The sequence below is a fragment of the Oryctolagus cuniculus genome, chromosome 1 (assembly GCF_051225735.1).
Source record: "Oryctolagus cuniculus isolate XC-2025 breed Fujian yellow rabbit chromosome 1, ASM5122573v1, whole genome shotgun sequence".
NCBI lineage: Eukaryota > Metazoa > Chordata > Mammalia > Lagomorpha > Leporidae > Oryctolagus > Oryctolagus cuniculus.
This window is the reverse complement of record NC_142867.1, coordinates 30315784-30336013: the sequence shown is the minus strand read 5'-3', so window position 1 is coordinate 30336013 and position 20230 is coordinate 30315784. Positions and strand designations below refer to the sequence as shown.

At 43.5% G+C, this 20230-nt stretch overlaps 1 protein-coding gene and 1 long non-coding RNA gene across 5 annotated transcripts in view; one reads left to right on the top strand and one right to left on the bottom strand.

The window, feature by feature from the left end:
• Positions 1–10537: 10537 nt before the first annotated feature.
• LOC138849153 (uncharacterized) lies at positions 10538–12628 on the bottom strand. Its single transcript, XR_011387562.2, has 2 exons — positions 12361–12628; positions 10538–10756 (listed from the first exon to the last, which is right to left on the bottom strand). It is a non-coding gene; the product is annotated as an uncharacterized LOC138849153 (long non-coding RNA).
• The window catches only part of TRIM44 (TRIM family member 44), a 118756-nt gene continuing 111115 nt past the window's right edge, over positions 12590–20230 (top strand). For 3 of the 4 annotated variants that reach the window (XM_051852319.3, XM_051852309.3, XM_017345979.4), the window contains exon 1: positions 12660–13624. In XM_051852319.3, the coding sequence (XP_051708279.1) occupies positions 12956–13624 (669 nt within the window). In that variant the 5' untranslated portion in view covers positions 12660–12955. Of the gene's footprint in view, positions 13625–20230 lie in introns of all 4 variants that reach the window. The other variant, XM_089309660.1, reaches the window with a different exon arrangement.

Genomic DNA, 20230 nt, shown 5'->3' with positions numbered 1-20230 from the left:
TTGCATCCTAACCCCTCCACTTCAGATCCAGTTTCCTGCTAATATGCAGTCTTGGAGGCAGCAGGTAGTGGTTCAAGTAGTCGAGTCCCTGTCACGCATGTGGGATATTTAGATTGAGTTCTAGAATTCTGGCTTCTGCCTGGCCCCACCTGAGCTGTTACAGGCATTTGGGGAGTGAATCAATGGAGAATCTCTCTCTCTCTCTCTCTCTCTCTCTCTCTCTCTTTCTGTATGTGTGTGTCTGTTTCTGTGTCTCTGCCTTTCAACTAAAATATAAATATCATTTATTTTAAAAAATTCTGAATTAATGTTTCATATGTTTAAAATATTTAGAATAAGGTATTCAAATTACAGGGAGATATTGACGGCTTTCTACCGTATCTGCAAACAAGAGACAATTAAGGAGTCACCTTAATTAGTCACTTGATATTCAGCACAGTCAATGTTTTGGACCATAGGACACCAGGGTGCAGGGAGCAGCAGGAGGTGAGGTTGGCAAGGTAGGCAAGTGGTCAAATCAGAGAACCTTGAATAATGTGCCAATTCATAGTCAGTGATGGAAATCTACTAATGAGTGTTCAGAAGATGAGTGTATGTTAACTGAGTTTGCATTTTGGAATAATTATTCTGGTAGTAGTGTAGAAGGTTGGAGAATTTAGAAGAAAAACTGTTTTTCCTACTATACACTCACAAGACAGATCCTTTCTGACACCAGATGTGTGTGGATTTATCTGCACACAGAACAAGCAAGCGATTTTGTAACAGACACCAGCTAGGTATCCCCTAATTCAATTCAGCTCTGACATTATCTACCTAGAGATAGCGTCAGAATCCCCAGCTTAAGGGCTCAGTCCCAAAGACATTCCCCCTTTCAGGTGACAATTGCAACCCCCAAGTTGCTTCACAAGTTGTGCTTCTGACCATCTGCTTGCTGTTGACCAATTTATCACAAAGGATGCTACAGAGCCAACAAAGGAAGAGGCTCATGGGGCAAGGCAAGTGGGAAGGGGTACAGGCCTTCGTTCCTTTCTCCAGGTGCACCCTATCTAGGAGCCTCCAGGTGTTTGGGTACAGAAGCTCTCCAAACCTTGTCCTTTCAGGTTATTGTGAAGACTTTAAATCATGGGCAATCATGCAGAAATATGACTGGACAAAATGGGTATGCTCAAATGCTAGTAGACTGGGGGAATCCAGCAAAGCCTGTCTGCTCAGACTCTTCCTGGTCTCTCTGTACAGCATCGCTTCCTCCTGGGTATAGGGCAGGACTCATTCTGAAACAGGAGTCTTGGGATCTACTATCAGATAAGGTAAGTCAGAGAATTTCTTTGTGGCCACTTCTTCAAGACAAATGACAGGGGAAGATGATAGTATATTTTTAGAGTCTATGACCCACCTTGGGAAACAGAAATTGTAGCTTCCCTGGCCTGCCTTGGGGAGAGTAAAGGAGCAGGTGAAAGAGGACAAGAGAAGGTCCAAGAGAGATTTTGCTTCAGAGACCTAATTCTGAGGCCTAAAGTGCTCCAACAACATAACAGAAGATTTTCCTTCACCTTTGTTACTCTGAAGCTGTTTGGACGCTGCCTTTGGGAGCCAAGGACACAAGGCCAAATACTTTATTGTTCTACTTCATTTTGGAAAGGGCTATAAGAGTTCTAACTTAAGAACCACAGATGAAAACCAAAAAAATATATACCAGAATATCAGAGGGCCAAGCAGAAATGAAAGAATGTCAGCTTCTGCTATAAGTATGATTACAATGGCAGCAGGCGTGGTCTTGTTTTACAGTTGCATCCTCAGAACCTAGATCAGTGCTTGGCCCATGGACAGCAATCAACACTCAGTAACTGAGTGAATGAGGGAATGAATGAATTAGGGAATGGCCCACAGGAAACTCCCTGCTCTGACCCCTCATCCCATCGCATCAGAAGGTGCTGCACCAAGAGTTTCCAGGATTGTGCTTCCTTGTTTTGACCATATCAATGCCTGTGCCAGTTTATCTGTATTTCCTGATATTCCATTGCTCTAATGTCTGGTCACGATAGTCCAAGTAGCCACCATGGCAATATAATCTTAAAATTCTTTTCAAAAGGTACCACTTTTAGATACTTAAGGGAAATTATTTACACTCTACTCTTAATTACATCTTCATAGTACCTCCCATACAACAAATTTCTTCACTCAGTAATTATGAATTAAATCAAGCAGTTGAGAAAATTATCTCTCTACAGAGAAAAATTAGGTTGGATCCCTAACTCAAGCCATATATAAAGGTGACTTCAAAATGGATGTGCTGTGAAAAGTAAAACCATAAAGATAAAAGATTTGGGAATATATTCTGATAATCTTGGGGTGGAGAAGGACCTTTTAGGCAGAACAGGTTTGACTACATTGAAACATAAGATTCTGTTCCAAAAGGACATCACTATAAATGATTTTCATGGATAACTGACCTGCTGGGAGAAGATATCTGCAATATCCAAAACTGACTGGGGGGTGGGGATGTGTGTTTAGCCAACTGATTGAAACACTCACATCCCATATCAGAGTGCTTGGGTTCAAGTCTTGGCTCTGCTCCTGATTCCACCTTCCTGCTAATGCAGACCCTGGGAGCAGCAGGCGATGATTCAAGTAATTAGGTCCCGCCACCCACATGGGAGACCCGGACTGGGTTCCAGGTTCCTGGCTTTGACTTGGCCCAACCCTGACAGTCAGGCATTTGGAGAGGGAAGAGAGTGAACCCAGCAGAGGAGAGCTCCCTCTCTATTTCTCTGTCTCTTTTGCCATCTCTCTGCTTCTGAAATCAGTAACTTAAGCAAAAATTAAAAACAAATAAAACTAACCAGGGTTAATATCTAAGATACAAAATTCAGCCATAAATAAAATGGATGAGAACTCACTTAAAAATAGGCAAAAACTATTTACTAAGTATGAAGAGTTATTCATCTTTATTAGTAAACTTAAACCCTCAAATATAATACTTCAATGAGCTGTCACTAAATATCCATTAGATGGACAACAATTAGAAAGTTAGATAATATCAAATGTTGCCAGGGGTAGATATACAAAATAATCATAGCACTTTGATAAAAATTAAAAGAAATATAAAGTGTTCTTTCTTTTAAGGTTTATATATTTGAAAGTCAGTTACAGGGAAAGAGGGGGAAAGAGGGAGAAAAAGGGAGAGAGATGGAGAAAGAGGGAGAGAGATGGAGAGAGAAGGAGAGGGAGGGAGGGAGAGAGGGGGAGAGAGGGAGAGGGAGAGGAAGAGAGAGAGAAAGAGAGAGAGAGAGAGAGAGAGAGAGAGAATCTTTCATTCACTGGTTCACCATTCCTGAAATGACTTTCAAATATATAAACCTTAAAAGAAAGAACACTTTATATTTCTTTTAATTTTTATCAAAGTGCTGTGATTATTTTGTATATCTACCCCTGGCAACATTTGATATTATCTAACTTTCTAATTGTTGTCCATCTAATGGATATGGCCAGTGCTGGGCCAGGCCAAAACCAAGAGCCTGGAACTTCTTCCAGGTCTCCTACATGAGTGACAGTACAGGCCCATCTTCTGCCGCTTTCCCAAGTACATTAGCAAGGAGCAGGATGGGAAATGAACAGTCAAGACCTGAATCAGCACTCATATGGGATTCTGATGTCATAGACCATGGCTTAACCCATTGTGCAACAACAGCAGCCCCGAAAAGTGATTGATTCTTTAGTGATTTATTTATTTGTTTATTTGTTAAAAGGCAGAAAGACTGAGATGCTTGTGGTAGGGTGGGGAGAGACAGGGATCACTCATGTGCTGGTTCACTCCCCAAATATCACAATAGTTGGGGCTGGGGCTTGGGCAAGCTGAAGCCAGAAGCCCAGAATTCAGTCTGAGTCTCCCAGGTGTGTGGCAGGAACCCAATTACTTGAGTTATCACCTGCTGCCTCCTAGGGCATGCTTTATCAGGAAACTGGAAATCCTAAGCAGAGTTGGGATTTGAACCCAGGCACTTCAATACAGAATGTGGGTGTCCCAAGCAGTGTCTTAACTGTGGCACCAAATGCCAGCTCCTATGTAAAGTTTAACACATGCATAAGCAAAACAATAGAACGCCTCCTAAACACACACACACACACACGGATATTTATTAAACACATTAGAGAGAATTTCTGTGTGAAGAATTTGGGAGAATGGGAATGAAGTTTGGAGATAAAGAAAACATAAAATTAAATTACATGCAAAAGATGCCTTGCATGGACTTCAGACACGTTATGATTCGAGTAGTATGATTAACTAGGCTCTTTGCACCAGAGTTCCTAAATAAATAAATAAATGGAGAGCACAAGCCTCAGGGAGGTTTTCCCTCATAATCCCTGATTTACAAGGGCAGTGCACTAACCGCAGAAACACAAAGTCTTTAATTAGTTCCAGTCCAGGGGTGACTGTTTTTCCAACTGGAGTAATGGGAGGCAAATTTAGGGATTTTTCTCACTCCCAAAGAGTGCTGATCTCACGGATGATTAAGTGTCCGCCTTCATTTTCTGCAGCCCACTCAGATAAAAGCCAAGACCACCCCTAAGAAAGGAGTTCCAAGGAGAGGAGTTTCAAAAACAGCATTTTGCCTGGAAGAATTAGCATCACCCAGGGGTTAGGGAGCTGGCCTGAGGACCAGTGAGGAAGTCAGAGATTAACTCACAGTTGACTGCATATTCTTTTAAATAATTCTCTTGGCCTTAAGTCCCCACACTGGTAAAATAGAGGCATGCATTAACAGAGATTTTGTAGAAAGTTTCTGAGGAAAACTGGAACAAATAACAGTGAAAATATGGTTAAGTAAGGTCTTTTATTATTATTATAATTTACAGGAACTATTTAGCACTGTTTAGCAGTAGCATGCTAAATGAGTGTAATGAAAATACCTTGATCAGCATTTATCTGGAGTTATCTTTATTTTTTAAGGAGTTGGGGTGTTTAGAGTACTATAAGAGTGCCACTCGGGGCCAGTGCTATGGCATAGCAGGTAAAGTCACTGCCTGGAGTGCTGGCATCCCATATGGTCACTGGTTTGAGACCCAGCTGCTCCACTTCGTATCCAGCTCTCTGCTATGGCCTGCACCCTCATGGAAGACCTGAAAGAAGCTCCTGGCTCCTGACTTCATATAGGTGCACCTCCGGCCATTGCAGACATCTAGGGAGTGACCCAGGGGATGGAAGACCTCTCTCTCTCTCTGCTTCCCTGTAACTCTGCCTTTCAAATAAATAAATAAATAAATATTTTTTAAAAAGAAAGATAATTAAAGTTAGAAATATTTTAAAAGAAAAGATGACCGCAATGAACATGTTCAGAATGGAGTTGGCCCAAGGAATCTTTCTGCATCCCCCTCCAATAAGCTGAAGAGTCAGGCCTGGTCTTTAAGACTTCATTTTTTGTATGTTGGCAGGGCTGGGATGGGCTAGGAGATATCATATTTCACTGTACTGGCATAATAGGATAAGATGTAAGCTAATATAATAAAAGCATAAGATGAGGTTTAGGTGGTCTCAGGGGCATGTTGGGGAAAATGAATTAGACTGAAGTGACAGTCTAATTGCATAAGAATGGGACCATCCAAGGGGCACACAGACCTTCCCTAAAGCAGTGGACTTTGACATGCTACCTTATTTTCTTTTCAACTCCTAAAGACTTTTCTGAAATTAACTATACTAAGCTATGAATATTACTAAACCCTAGTTCTTCAATTTGGAACAGGTGAAGGGGATAGAAATTGATTTCACAGCTGGAAAGAAAAGGAAAGGAAAAGACAGGGAAAGGTACCGGCAAGCAATTAGGCAATTTGCAACAGGTGAGTATGGTAAGATGGTGCCAAAGAGATCTCTTTGTCCCAATTCCACTGTCCCAATTCCACTGTCTTCTGGTTGGGGAAACCTCGACAAGTTTCATTACATTTCTGAACCTAGGTTTCCTCACTTGTAAATAATTCAAATGTTTAAAGACTTAAGAGCTACCAGCCACATAATATCAGATACCTGTTTATTTAGAAATACTTCATTTCACACACACACACACACACACTCACTCACTCACAAAACTGTCACAGCTCTAAGTTGCCCTGTTCTCCATGTCTGCTGCTTGCTCAGCGTCTTGGAGATGCCTTACAGTTGTTGCTACCCAAAACGAAAAGACAATGCCAAGTGTGATGATCAGTTCCAAGAAGACTCAAAGTCTTGGGCTAATCTGTCATGGAGCAATAGGCAGCTAACCCCAATTTTACTATGGTGAGTTTTTGTTTTTTTTTTTCTTAAAAACTTATTCTAGGCCGGCGCCGCGGCTCACTAGGCTAATCCTCCGCCTAGCGGCGCCGGCACACCGGGTTCTAGTCCCGGTCGGGGCGCCGGATTCTGTCCCGGTTGCCCCTCTTCCAGGCCAGCCCTCTGCTGTGGCCAGGGAGTGCAGTGGAGGATGGCCCAGGTGCTTGGGCCCTGCACCCCATGGGAGACCAGGAAAAGCACCTGGCTCCTGGCTCCTGCCATCGGATCAGCGCGGTGCGCCGGCCGCGGCGGCCATTGGAGGGTGAACCAACGGCAAAGGAAGACCTTTCTCTTTGTCTCTCTTTCTCACTGTCCACTCTGCCTGTCAAAAAAAAATAAATAAAAAAAAAACCTTATTCTATTTATTTGAAAGGCAGAGTGAGAGAGACAGAGAAGGAGAAAGAGAGAGACAGATCTTCTATCTGTTGGTTCACTCCCCAAATGGCTGGAGTAGCAGGGGCTGGACCAGGCTGAAGTCAGGAACCTAAAACACCATCAAGGTCTCATATGTGGATGGCAGGGACCCAAGTACTTTAACCATTAGGTAAAATTAAGAAGAGACTATAACATAAGAATGACAGGAAAAAAACTACCTATCACTCCACCAAGGATCCTGGATGCAAATATGTCCCTTTAAGACATTAAAAAATTATTTTTACTGAAAAAAGATTTTCTGGTGATCATGGGTACTAAGTTATAGTTAGGAAAAAATAAATTCTGGTGTTCTATTACAAAGCAGGGTGATTATAGGTAGCAAAAACATTTTCTTTATACCACAAAAACTGCAAGAAGGGATTTTAAATGTTTTTAGCAGAAAGGAATGATAAATGTCTGAGGAAATGGGTATGCTTATCTTGATTCGAACATTACACAATGTATACATGTATGGAAACACCTTCATAACCCATAACTATGTGTGATTTTTCTGTGTCAACTAAAATATTTTAAAAAGATTTTCTATATGATAATATGTTTCTAAAAGCTAGGTTGTTTAGGTTGGGGAGAGGGGTAGATGTAACAAAGAACACTACTCATTAGGTATAATAATGCTGATGTTCAAGTTGACATGTATTGAATGTCCTTTTTCAGAATTATGCATCAATTCCTCTTTTGAATGCAGACATAGAAAAAAAGTTCAGAGGAATGACCTGAAAGAAAACAGGAATGTATGTTGAATTGGATAGAAAAACTTGATTTTTATCAACATTCTATAGAATTGTTCTGTGGATAAGAAGCATAAGAAGTAAACAGCTAGACACAGTCCAGAGATAAAAGCCACTGCAGCAAAAAAAAAAACAAAGAAGCCAACAAATATCTCCACAAATGCCTAATAACAAATGTACCAATTCAAGAAAGAAGAAACAGGAAGAGATCATGACATCCCCAAAAGCATACAACACTTCAATATTAGATTGTAAAGATGGTGAGATTGAATAAATGCCAGAAATGGAACAAAAACCATATGATTATCTCAATAGATGTGGAGAAAGCATTTGATAAAATGCAACACCCTTTCATGATGAAAACTCTAAGCAAATTGGGTATAGAAGGAACATTCCTAAACACAATCAAGGCAATTTATGACAAACCCATGGCCAGCATCCTATTGAATGGGAAAAAGTTGCAAGCATTCCCAGTGCTATCCGGAAGCAGACAAGGATGCCTACTCTCATCATTGCTATTCAATATAGTCCTGGAAGTATTAGCCAGAGCCATTAGGCAAGAAAAAGAAATCAAAGGGATACAAATTGCTAAAGAGGAAGTCAAACCATCCCTATTTGCATATGACATGACTGCAAAAGAAATACTCAGGAAAGACACAACTGACAGAATGGGATACATTATTTGCAAACTATGCAACCCATAAAGGGTTAATAACCAGAATATATAAACAGATCAATAAATTCAACAACAGCAAAATAAACAACCCAGTTAAGAAATGGGCAGAGGACTTAAACAGACATTTCTCAAAAGAGGAAATCCAAATGGCCAACTGACACATGAAAAAATGCTCAGGATCATTAACCATCAAGGAAATACAAATCAAAACCACAATGAGGTTTTACCTCACCCCAGTTAGAATGGCTTTCATACAGAAATCAACAAATAACAAATGATGGCAAGGATGTAGAGGAAAAGGTACCCTAATCCACTGTTGGTGGGATTGTAGACTGATAAAGCCACTATGGAGGACACTATGGAGATACCTCAGAAATCTGAATACAGAACTACCATTTGACCCAGCCATCCCACTCCTGGGGACTTACCCAAGGGAAATGAAACCAGCAAATAAAAGAGTTATCTGCACTCCCATGCTTATTGCAGCTCCATTAACAATAGTTAAGACATGGAACCAACCTAAACGCCTGTCAACCAAAGACTGGATAAAGTAATTATGGGACATGTACACTATGGAATACTACACAACAGTAAAAAAAAAATGAAATCCAGTCATTTGCAACAAAATGGATGAATCTGGAAAAAATCATTTGGTGAAATAAGCAGTCCCAAAGAGGCAAATATCACATATACTTCATGATCTGCGAGAACAAATAGAGCATCTAAAATGAAATCTGAAGAAGTGAAATTGACACTTTGAGGAGGGAAGACCTGAGCTGCCCTTGTATTGACTGTCAAGGAACAGGTTGTTTTTTTTGTTTTTTTTTTTTTGATTATTCATTTTTTTCTCTTCATACTATTTGTTGAAATAATTATTTAACAGAATTAATCATATGTGTACAAAGTCAATTGAGGATGGATCTAAGTAAGAAATAACAGTGAGAATAAGAGAGGCAGGAAGAAGTTTGCAATTGTAAAGCTATATAGTTCTGCATACATTCCTAAGGACTAACTTCTAAGGGTAGTTTAAAAACTTGTCATGCGACCCCAATCCCCTTAAGCTGGGTGATAAAAATGCCATCATAAGTGTTAAATGATCATATTAAGCATTAAAGTGAACATATACATAGGATCAAGTGTTGGATAATTGTAATAGACAGAATTAAAAAGGAGAGAATGTTGCAACATGGGAAGCAATCCATACAGCAGACTTATAGAATGACAATTGCTTTAAGTAACACTCTGACCTCAGAATCAGCCCTTAAGACTTCCTGGTCTGGCTGAAAAGCCCATGAAATCATTTCAGGCATGGAAAGCCAGGACACTGTGGCAAAACATTCTATATGAAGGATCTCTGTGACTGAGATCCCAATGGGAGGAAGTGGCCATGAAAGAAGGATGTACTTTTCTCTAATGGGAGAAGAGAACTTCCATTTTGCTTATGGCCTTGTCTAAATACTGACAGAGTCTGTGGACTCAAAAGGCTTCCATAGCCTTGGCAGCTCATGTCAAGAGCATCAAGTGAGCACTGACATCATACATAAGAGTGTTAATTGTTAAAAACAGGAGTCACTGTGCACTAACTCCCTATGCAAGACCTCTGTCCTCAATAAGTTGTATTATGAAAATTAACCGTGAAACTTGTTCTCAGTGTGTGTCTTTGCAAATTGTTGAAATATTTATTTAGTATACAGTTGTTCTGTGTATAAATTTAATTGAAAATGAATCTTAATGTAGAATGGGACTGGGAATTGGAGAGGGAGGAGGAAGTGGGGTGGGACTGTGGTGGAGGGTGGGTATGGTTGGAAGAATCACTATATTCCTAAAGTTCTACTTATGAAATTCACACTCATTAAAAAAAAAGTTTTCTTGGGGAAAAAAAGAAACTTTCATACACTGCAAAAAAAAAAAAAAAAAAAAAAAAAGAAGAGAAAGAAGTAAATAGCTAACAAGTTGTATAAACATTAAGCACACAGGGGCAGATGTTTGGCCCGGTGGTTAAGATGCCTGCATCTCATTTACCAAAGTTTGATCCCTGGCTCCACTCTTGACTGAAATGCTAATGCAAGCCCTGGTTGGCAGCAGGTGATGACTCAAGTAATGTTCCTGCCACCCACATAGGAGATCTGGATTGAGTTCCTGGTTCCCATTGCCTGCTTCAGCTAGTCCCAGCCCAGGCTACTGTGGACATTTATGAGTGACCCCACTAATAGGAGAATGCTCTATCTGCCTTTCAAGTAAAAAAAGATTAAGATTTTATAATTTCTATGGGGACAGTAAAATTATTTAAAAACTTTTGTAACCCCACCTAATCCCCTGGTATTTTTATGGCAATCATCTGGAAATCCTAGCTTAAAATTAACTAAGGGAATCAATGGCAAACAGGTACCATTCCATCCCTTTTTTTTTTTTTTTTTTTGATTGATTTATTTTAAAGGCAGAATTACAGAGAGGGAGGGAGTAGAGAGAGAGAGAGCTCTTCCATCCTCTGGCTCAGCCACAGTGACCAAGGGTGGGCCAGGCCAAAACCAGGAGCTTCTTCTGGGTCTTCCACTTGGACACCAGGGCCAAAGGACTTGGCCCATCTTCCACTGCTTTCCCAGGAGCACTAGCAGGGAGCTGGATCAGAAGTGGAGCAGTCAGGACTTGAACCCATGTTCATATAGGATGCCAGTACTTCAAGCAGTGGCTTAACCTGCTGCACCATGGTGCCGGCCTCATCTATCACCTAGTCATTTTTTATTTTATTTTATTTTATTATTTGGCAGGTAGAGTTATAAACAGTGAGAGAGAGAGAGACAGAGAGAAAGGTCTTCCTTCCGTTGGTTCACTCTCCAATTGGCTGCAGTGGCCGGAGCTGCGCAGATCCGAAGCCAGGAGCCAGGTGATTCTTCCTGGTCTCCCATGTGGGTACAGGGGCCCAAGCACTCGGGCCATCCTCCACTGCCCTCCTGGGCCACAGCAGAGAGCTGGACTGGAAGAGACAGCACCGGCCCCTATCACCTAGTCTTAATCACACCTGAGCCTCTCCACTGACTGGATCCAAATATCCTTTTCCCTCTCTTCTATGGATGGAGACACATAGATATGGGGTAGAGACAGGGGTTGCATACACTACCACCATTAGCCAAAAATATTATAGGTTTAAAACATACTTCGGGGCCGGTGCAGTGGCTCACTTGGTTAATCCTCCACCTGCAGTGCCGGGTTCTAGTCCCAGCTGCTCCTCTTCCAATCCAGCTCTCTGCTGTGGCCCAGGAAGGCAGTGGAGGATTGCCCAAGTGCTTGGGCTCTGCACCCGCATGGGAGACCAGGAGGAAGCACCTGGCTCCTGATCGGCGGAGCGCCAGCCGTGGCGGCCATTTGGGGAGTGAACCAACGGAAGGAAGACCTTTCTCTCTGTCTCTCTCTCTCACTGTCTATAACCCTACCTGTCAAAAAAATTTTTAAAAATAAAACATACTTCAAAACTGCCTTCAAAAGGTTACTGTGAACACTAAATATAATTTGTGCCAAAAATAATTGTCTTAGTGAATACAGTGCAGGCATTTTTTCATTAAATTCACAAAAGCACCCCATGAGGTAGGAAGCACCATTACTTCCAATATATGTATTTTTTTCAAAAAGTGGAAGACAGAATGTGAATTAACTTGTCCACCACGGTCACAAACCTGATCCGTTGACCTATGAATTTGGCACCAAGCATGGGAGGTCCTGGAGCAGTGGATCTTCCATAACCAGCTTCCGAAAAGCTACAAAAAGATGTAGCCCGTTTCTTGGCACTTTAGTACTCGTTCATAAACAAATCCTTCTTTTCTTTAGGAGTCTAATCTGAGTATTATATAAAGGAAAATGACTGAAACCCAGAACTCCCCCTCTCCCCTTACTTCACCCAACCCAAGGCAGGCTCTCAGAAGCCACAGGGTTGGCACTCTGAGCCCCTGGGGGGCAGGAATGCAAATACACTTGGCAAACAAAGCATAGTGTTTCTTTGGATAGAAAAATATTTGCTCAGCCTGCCGCGGGCATTCCCTGAGCCCAGGAGAACAAAACACAGAACTTCTGGGGCCCTCTGGAAATCCCAGGAGCTCAGGTTTCAGTCTGGTCCACAGCGCCTTGCAGAAAACTGGGGACCGTGACAGGTGGCAACAAACTGGTCCCAGAGAGCCCCTGGTCACACGCAAGGACACCAGCCAGGCAGCCTGAAAAAGTCGAGTTGATACCTCCGGGGACGGCGCGGGGGAAAAGGGGTCCCCATTCCCGCCTCCCGAGTGAGCGAGAGGCTCCATCAGTCCTCCTCCACCTTCCGGGGATGCCGAGGCTGGCAGCAGCGGAGCCGAGCCCCCGCGGGAAAAGCAGAAAAGGGCCATTGCCACTTTAAATGACTCAGGAAGTGAAAGCCGGCCGCCTGACAGCGAAAGGGAAAGTGGAACCGGGGCGGCGCCGAGGCCAGCCGCCGCCGCCGCCGCGTCCTCGCCGGGCAGGCCGGCCGAGCGGGAGGCGCGGCGCGGGGGCCGACGGGGGCGCGGGGCGGCCGCGCCGGAAGTGCCCGGTTGGGCAGAGGAAGCGCCGCGGCTGCGCGCAGCTGGCCGAGCCAGAGGGAAGGGCTTTCGCTCCTGGCCCGGGGAGGGGCTGCCGCGGCCCCAGGCTTGGCGGCGAGACGCGGCGCGGCCCAGACGGGCGGCGACTCCCAGGGAAGGGACCCCCCACTACCCCCACCCGACCCCTGCCGCCGGGGCGGAGGACGGGCAGAGGCCGCGCCTAGGGACGGCGGCGAGCGCAGAGGCCCCGAGGCCTTGGCCGCGTCACAGCACCCACATGGCCTCCGGAGTGGGCGCGGCCTTCGAGGAGCTGCCTCACGACGGCACGTGTGACGAGTGCGAGCCCGACGAGGCTCCGGGGGCCGAGGAAGTGTGCCGCGAATGCGGCTTCTGCTTCTGCCGCCGCCACGCCGAGGCGCACAGGCAGAAGTTCCTCAGCCATCACCTGGCCGACTACGTCCATGGCGCCCAGGCCTGGACCTCGCGGGCCCACGGGGAGGGGGCGGGCAAGGAAGAAGCCGAGGCCAAGGTGGAGCAGGAGAAGGAGTTAGAGAGCGAGGCCGGGGAAGAGAGCGAGTCTGAGGAAGACAGTGAGACGGAGGAGGAGAGCGAGACGGAGGAGGAGAGTGAGGAGGAGAGCGACGAGGAGAGTGAAGAAGACAGCGAGGAGGAGATGGAGGACGAGCAAGAAAGCGAGGCGGAGGAAGACAACCAGGAGGAAGGAGAGTCAGAGGCGGAGGGAGAAACTGAGGCAGAGAGCGAATTTGACCCGGAAATAGAAATGGAAGCGGAGAGAGTGGCCAAGAGGAAGTGTCCAGACCACGGGCTGGATTTGAGCACTTACTGCCAGGAGGATAGGCAGCTCATCTGTGTCCTGTGTCCTGTCGTTGGGGCTCACCAGGGTCACCAGCTCTCCACCCTGGACGAAGCCTTCGAAGAACTAAGAGTAAGTATTGGGCTTTCGGAGCACAGGCCTGGGTTTGCACCTGGTGGTCTAGCCGCGACCGCACTGCGCTTCCACCGTGTCCCTAAAACTTTAGTCTGTTCCGCTTACTGGGAACAATGTTTATGCGCTTTTTTTTTTTTTTTTTTGATTGAAATGCTTGGAGAATCCCATGAAAGTCCTGGACTCTTGAGAAAACACTTTTTTTTTTTTTTTTTTTGACAGGCAGAGTGGACAGTGAGAGAGAGAGAGAGAGAGAAAGGTCTTCCTTTGCCGTTGGTTCACCCTCCAATGGCCGCCGCGGCTGGCACACCGCGCTGATCCGATGGCAGGAGCCAGCTATTTATCCTGGTCTCCCATGGGGTGCAGGGCCCAAGCACTTGGGCCATCCTCCACTGCACTCCCTGGCCACAGCAGAGAGCTGGCCTGGAAGAGGGGCAACCGGGACAGAATCCGGCACCCCGACCGGGACTAGAACCTGGTGTGCCGGCGCCGCAAAGCGGAGGATTAGCCTAGTGAGCCGCGGCGCCAGCGGAGAAAACACTTCTATACACAGCATCTAGTGTATAATTTCTGCAAAGCTGGGAGCGCCCGGGCTGTGGCTCCCAGGTGAAGCATTCCTGGGGAATTTTGACAGGCCGGTTTCCACCGCACTGTCGTTGAGACCGGTGCCTTGATTAGGGCTCCTGGTCATGATGGTGGTCCTGCGTACCTGGAAACCGGGAAGGCAAGGCTTTTGCCAAGCGACTCCGATCAGAGGGTTCCACTATGATGAAAAGATTCCAAGGTGGTGATTTGGATAGGATGTTGGTGTGCCCTGAGTTCCCTTTCGGTTCTTCTTGTTTGAAACTTGGTGAGAAAGGAGGTGAGAGGATGACCGCCAAATCAGGGTGGCGTGGAGGCTCCCATGTCCTCCATCGGGGCCTTTATCTTGAACCTTGATGGTTCTCTACAATAGCATTTGCACGGTGGTAGACATTTAAAGAATATTTGTGGGAAGTGAATCTGCAAGTGATTTGCCTTTTACTTATGTTGTGGGTGTTAACCAGGAGGAAAGTTTGAGTGACTGGTTCATACAGTGATTAGTATGTTAGTGAATGCCCCCATATGACCTTTGCTTTTCTGAGCAACCTTACACTTGCTGGAATTGGGGTAACAAATATTGTGATATTGAAAATTCACCGGCACCGTTGCTCACTAGGCTAATCCTCCGCCTTGCGGCGCCGGCACACCAGGTTCTAGTCCCGGACGGGGAGCCGGATTCTGTCCCGGTTGCCCCTCTTCCAGGCCAGCTCTCTGCTGTGGCCAGGGAGTGCAGTGGAGGATGGCCCAAGTGCTTGGGCCCTGCACCCCATGGGAGACCAGGATAAATACCTGGCTCCTGCCATCGGATCAGCGCGGTGTGCCAGCCGCAGCACGCTGGCTGCGGCGGCCATTGGAGGGTGAACCAACGGCAAAGGAAGACCTTTCTCTCTGTCTCTCTCTCTCTCTCACTGTCCACTCTGCCTGTGAAAAAAATAAAGAAAAAAAAAAGAAAAAAAAGAAAATTCCCTGTATAAACTTTTCCCTTTGTGAATGTATTTTTGATTGTAAAACTTACATTCAGAAAGTGTGTAAAAACATATACCCGTTCTAACAATGATAAAGCAAACACTGATGTATCCTTCACCGAAGTTAAGAAATAGAACATTGGACTCTCCCCTCCCCCCATGCTCTTTTCTAGTTATAACCATCTCTTTCCCACAGGTAACCATTATTCTGGCTTCTGTGGTGATAATTTTCTTATTTATACTTTTATCACATTCCTAAATGTGTTGGAACTTGACACTGCTGGTATTGTTTTTGGTTAATTTTCTCAACATTATATTCATGAGGTCTGTGCAGTGACCAGCAGTGGTTTGTTCATATTCAGTGTTGTATCAAATTCCATTTTGTGAATTTGCCAAAAGTTACTGATTCTGTCATAGATGAACGCTTTGCTTTTTAAGTTTTATTTATTTCCATGAAAGGCAGGGTGATGGAGAAAGAGAAAGAGAGATCTTCATCCACTGGTTCACTCCCCAAATGCCTACAACAGTTAGGGCTAGGCCAGGCCTGGAGCCAGGAACCAGAAACCAGAAACTCCACTGGGTGTCCCACATCGGTGGCAGGAACCCACGTACTTGCTGCTCTCATTTGCTGCCTCTCAGGCACATTAGCAGGAAGCTGGATCAGAATCAGAGTAGCTGTGAATCGAACTAGGTGCTCTGGTATGGGATACAAGTGTTCTAAACACAATGCCCATCCTGATAAATGCTTGATTAATTATTCTCAGGTGCTGGAATTTCTGGCTGTTGTGAACAGTGTTGGCATAAACATTTTTAGTCATGTCTGCTGATGCACATTTATATACTTTTAAATGGATTAGAAACCTAGGAGTGAAATTGCTTGGTTATAGATTAATGTGACTCTTCAATAGAGTTAGATGTCGTCAGCTGTTTTCTAAAGTGGTTATACCAGTTTGAATCATCTTGAAGAGTATATGAGAGTTCTTGTCGCTCTATATCTTTGCTAACACTTGCTAATACAGTATTTTTAATTCTTGCCAATTTTGTGGGTAAGTAATGAATGCTATCTTTTTTCCCCTAGATGGTCTCAGTTATTGGGGCTGGGCCAGGTGGAAGCCTGGAGCATCTAGGCCATGTGGGTGGTCAGGGCCTAAACACTTAAGCCATCCTCTGCTGCCTTCCAAGCAGTGGAAACCACACTCCAATGTGGGATGCCAGAGTTGTAAGCATGGGCTTAACCATCTGCACCACAGCACCAGCCCCATGAATGGTATCTTGTTTTGGTATATTTTGCATTCCTCTGGACACTAATGATTTTGAGTACCTTTCATTTTCCTATTTTGTGAAGTACCCAGTCAGGTCTTTTGGTCATTTTTCTATGGGATTGTCTTTTTCTTACTAATTTATAACCGTTTGTATAAATTTGTTTCTGACTTCTTTGTTGTTTATATCAGTTGCAGATATTTCCTGTGTGATTTTCTTAATTCAAAATTGTGCTTTGAGTAGAAGTTCTTCATCTTAATATACAATTTATCAGTACTTTATGGTTGTGCGTTTTTTTTGGGGGGGGGGGTCTTGTTCCTTTTTAAAAAAAAAAACTTTATAAGATGAACAAATTTCATGTAACTCATATATAAATTTAAATGTGTAGTGATACTTCCCATTCTACCCTCCTTCCTGCTGGTCTTGTTCCCCTTAATATTGGTTTTTGTGTAGTTGAAATAGGGGCTTGATTTCATTCTTTCCCCATATAGCTAGGCAGTTGCTCAGACACCATTTGTTGAAAAACCTGCCCTTTCTGCATTGATCACATAAGTGCCTGTGTGTGTATACATGTGTTTCTTGGCTCTTCTATTCAGTACTGTTGCTCTGGTGGTATATCCCTGTGCAAAACCATGTTTTCTTAGTTACTGTAGCTTTCTAAGATTCCTTATCTCTGGTAGAAGCGGTCCTTCCCACAGGAATATCTTGTACAGTTGTGAGCCTTTACATTTTTTAGAACCATACTATAAAAAAGCCTCGATATTGTACTGGATTTATAAACTCATGTAGGGAGAATTAATACCATTACAAAAAGAAATTTATGGCATTTATTTGTGTCTTTTTATTGTTTCACAATAAAGTTTTATAAATTTTTTCTGAAGTATGTACATTGTGAAATTTACTCCTAGAGACTTCATAGTTTTATAGTAGTATAAAAATGTTTAAAATTTGTGTTTTCTACTTGTAGATAGAAATACTGATTTTTTGTATTAAGCTATTTGCTTAAATTCTCTTGTATCTTGTAGTAATTTATCTGTAGATTTCACTCTGCATATATGCTTATATTATCTGCAAAGAGAGCCAGTTTTTGTTTGTTTCTTTTCAATCCTTATACCTGTTATTTGCTTTTTCTTGCCTTATTGTTTTGGAGAGGATTGCCACTATAATGTTGAGTGGATGTGATAGTGCGTATTCCGGCCTTGTTCCTAATCTAGGAATAATTTACAGTATATCACAAAGAAGAGTGATATGTCTATAGTTTTTCTTAATTCTGTGTAGATATCAAATATCACATAATTTTTCTGCACCTAGTATAATTATCATTTAATTTCACTCTGATAATGTGAGGAATTACACTAGTGATTTACTTACTAGAATTAAATTTAAAAATTGGTAAGTGTTCACATGTCTCAAAAGCCTTTGTCCCTTTTACTGACTGTTTGTAATCACTTTTTTTTTTAACAGAGTTAGACAGTGTGTGTGGGGGGGTCTTCCTTCCATTGATTCACCCCCCAAAATGGCTGCTACAGCTGGCGTGCTGCGCCAATCTGAAGCCAGGAGCCAGGTGCTTCCCCCTGGTTTCCCGTGTATGTGCAGGGCCCAAGCACTTGGGCCATCCTCCACTGCCTTCCCAGGCCACAGCATAGAGCTGGACTGGAAGAGGAGCAACCAGGACAAGAACCCGGCGCCCCAACCAGGACTTAGCCAAGTGAGCCGCGGCGCCGGCCTTTAATCACTTTTATTAGTTTTTTGCTTATCCTCAAGTGTTTCTTTTTGCAGATATTGGTATATGCATGTATGTGGTCTTATTTCCATCTCTTAAAGTAATATGTATAATTTAAAGAACCTTGCATTTCTGAGATATACTTGACTCAACTTGATCATGATGAAATATCCTTAGGGTTTTGGTTTACTAAGAATTTTTTAAAAAGATGTATTTATCTATTTGAAAGGCAGAGGTACATGGAGAGAGAGAGAGAGAGAGAGAGAGATCGAGATCTTCCATCTTCCATCCATCTGCTTCCATCCATCTCCCCAGGTAGCCACAACAGCCCAGAACTGGGCCATCCAGAGCCCAGGAGCCAGAAGCTTCTGTGTCTCCCACATGGGTGGCAGGGGCCCAAGTACTTGGGCCATCCTCTGCAGCTTTCTCAGACATGTTAGCAGGGAGCTGGATCGGAAGTGGAGCAGTGGGGACTTGAACCATATTGGATGCCAGCACTGTAGGCAAAGGCTTAACCTTCTGTGCCACAGTGTTGGTCCCTTTTTAAGAGTTTATGTAAGATTTTTTTCATTATAGATTTTCCATCTGCTGGTTCATTCCCCAAATTCCTGCACTAGCCAGGACTGGGCCAGGTCAAAGCCAGGACCAGGTACTTTATCCTGGTCTCCCATGTGGGTTGCAGGGATCCAAGACTTGAACCATCATCTGCTCCCTCCCAGTGTGTGCATTATCAAGAAGCTAGATTGGAAGGGGAAACACAGAAACTTTCAGAGAATTGGCTTTGTTTCTCTGTCTGTACAGTGGATGTAATAAATAAATGTGTGTGTGAGAGAAAATGAAGTGACTTAGTAATAAGAGACTTTTACACAACACATTGGCAGTGCACAGTAAATGTTAGATGTTGTTATTAATATAAAGACTATGCAGTTTGTATTTTGGAGGACTTTTTGTGATTTATTTTGATACTTCAGTGCTGAACTAGGCTGTGAGTAGCTGCTATTTGTGGCAAAAGGCCAAATTGTTGCCAAGGTCTGCTGAGAGAGAAATGAATCTCAGAGTAGACCTGAATAGGCAGAAAACCAGGGTGACTGTAGAGCAAAAGGAAACCAGAGCCAGAGGCAACCTGTTAGGCCAAGTAGACAGAAGTGAACTCTGTTGAGACAAGGTAGACACTTCTTAAAGCATTGTTTGGCTTTTTCTTCTGGACTTTGCTGTAGTACAGTTTAGCATCATGGGTTAGCTCCTTGGAATGTGGTATCTAGAGGATTCTGTGGGTCCACATTTGAAGTGAGCATAAGCTCCAGCTCTGTCGTAGAAAAATAGTTTCATAGCCCTTATGACTCCTCACCTCAGATATGTGGATTTCTCTTAATTCATCATAATTTCTCATCCTGAAAATGGATCATTAGGTCTGACAGTGAAACTTGATCTGGTTCATGGATTTATTTATATGAAATTTTTTATATTCTAAACTGTTGAAAAAATTCTGGAGCCTCCCACCAAATTCATTTCATGTTACACTAATGGGTTGTGTTCTGTGGTTTGAGACGTACTTGTCAGGTTCACAAAGATCACCTGAAGGGAAGGTGACATTTTATAAAGTGGCAAAGGGAGAAGTGCTTGGCAGAATTCAGCAAGTACATAACATCTGTAGGTTGTGGGTTTTGTTTTTTTTTTTTTTTTTAACATTTCTTTGCTGTGGACCAGTCCAAAGGTTTAGAAGCCACACCTCTTCCCTTCCTGTGTATCTTTTAGATGTAAGTTTGGGAAGAAAAATGTTTGGTAAGTGATACTGGGAACAACTGCCTAGAGGAATAAGTGAGGGAATACTGGTAGCAGGGTGATTGGAAAGATACAGTCATAGGCTCAGAACAGCTGTGCATAGGGGCTGTGAAAGTATGCTATACCGTATCCTATAGTGGCCAGTGTCTAGGACTCTATAGATAGTTTATAAAATTCTAGTAGGGAGACAGAAAGTCGAAGCTTTGCTATAACATACATAATTATATCTTTTATTTATATTAAAGGATAAAAGGTACCTTCTGATAAAAGTACAAAGGACTGGCTGCAAAGTGG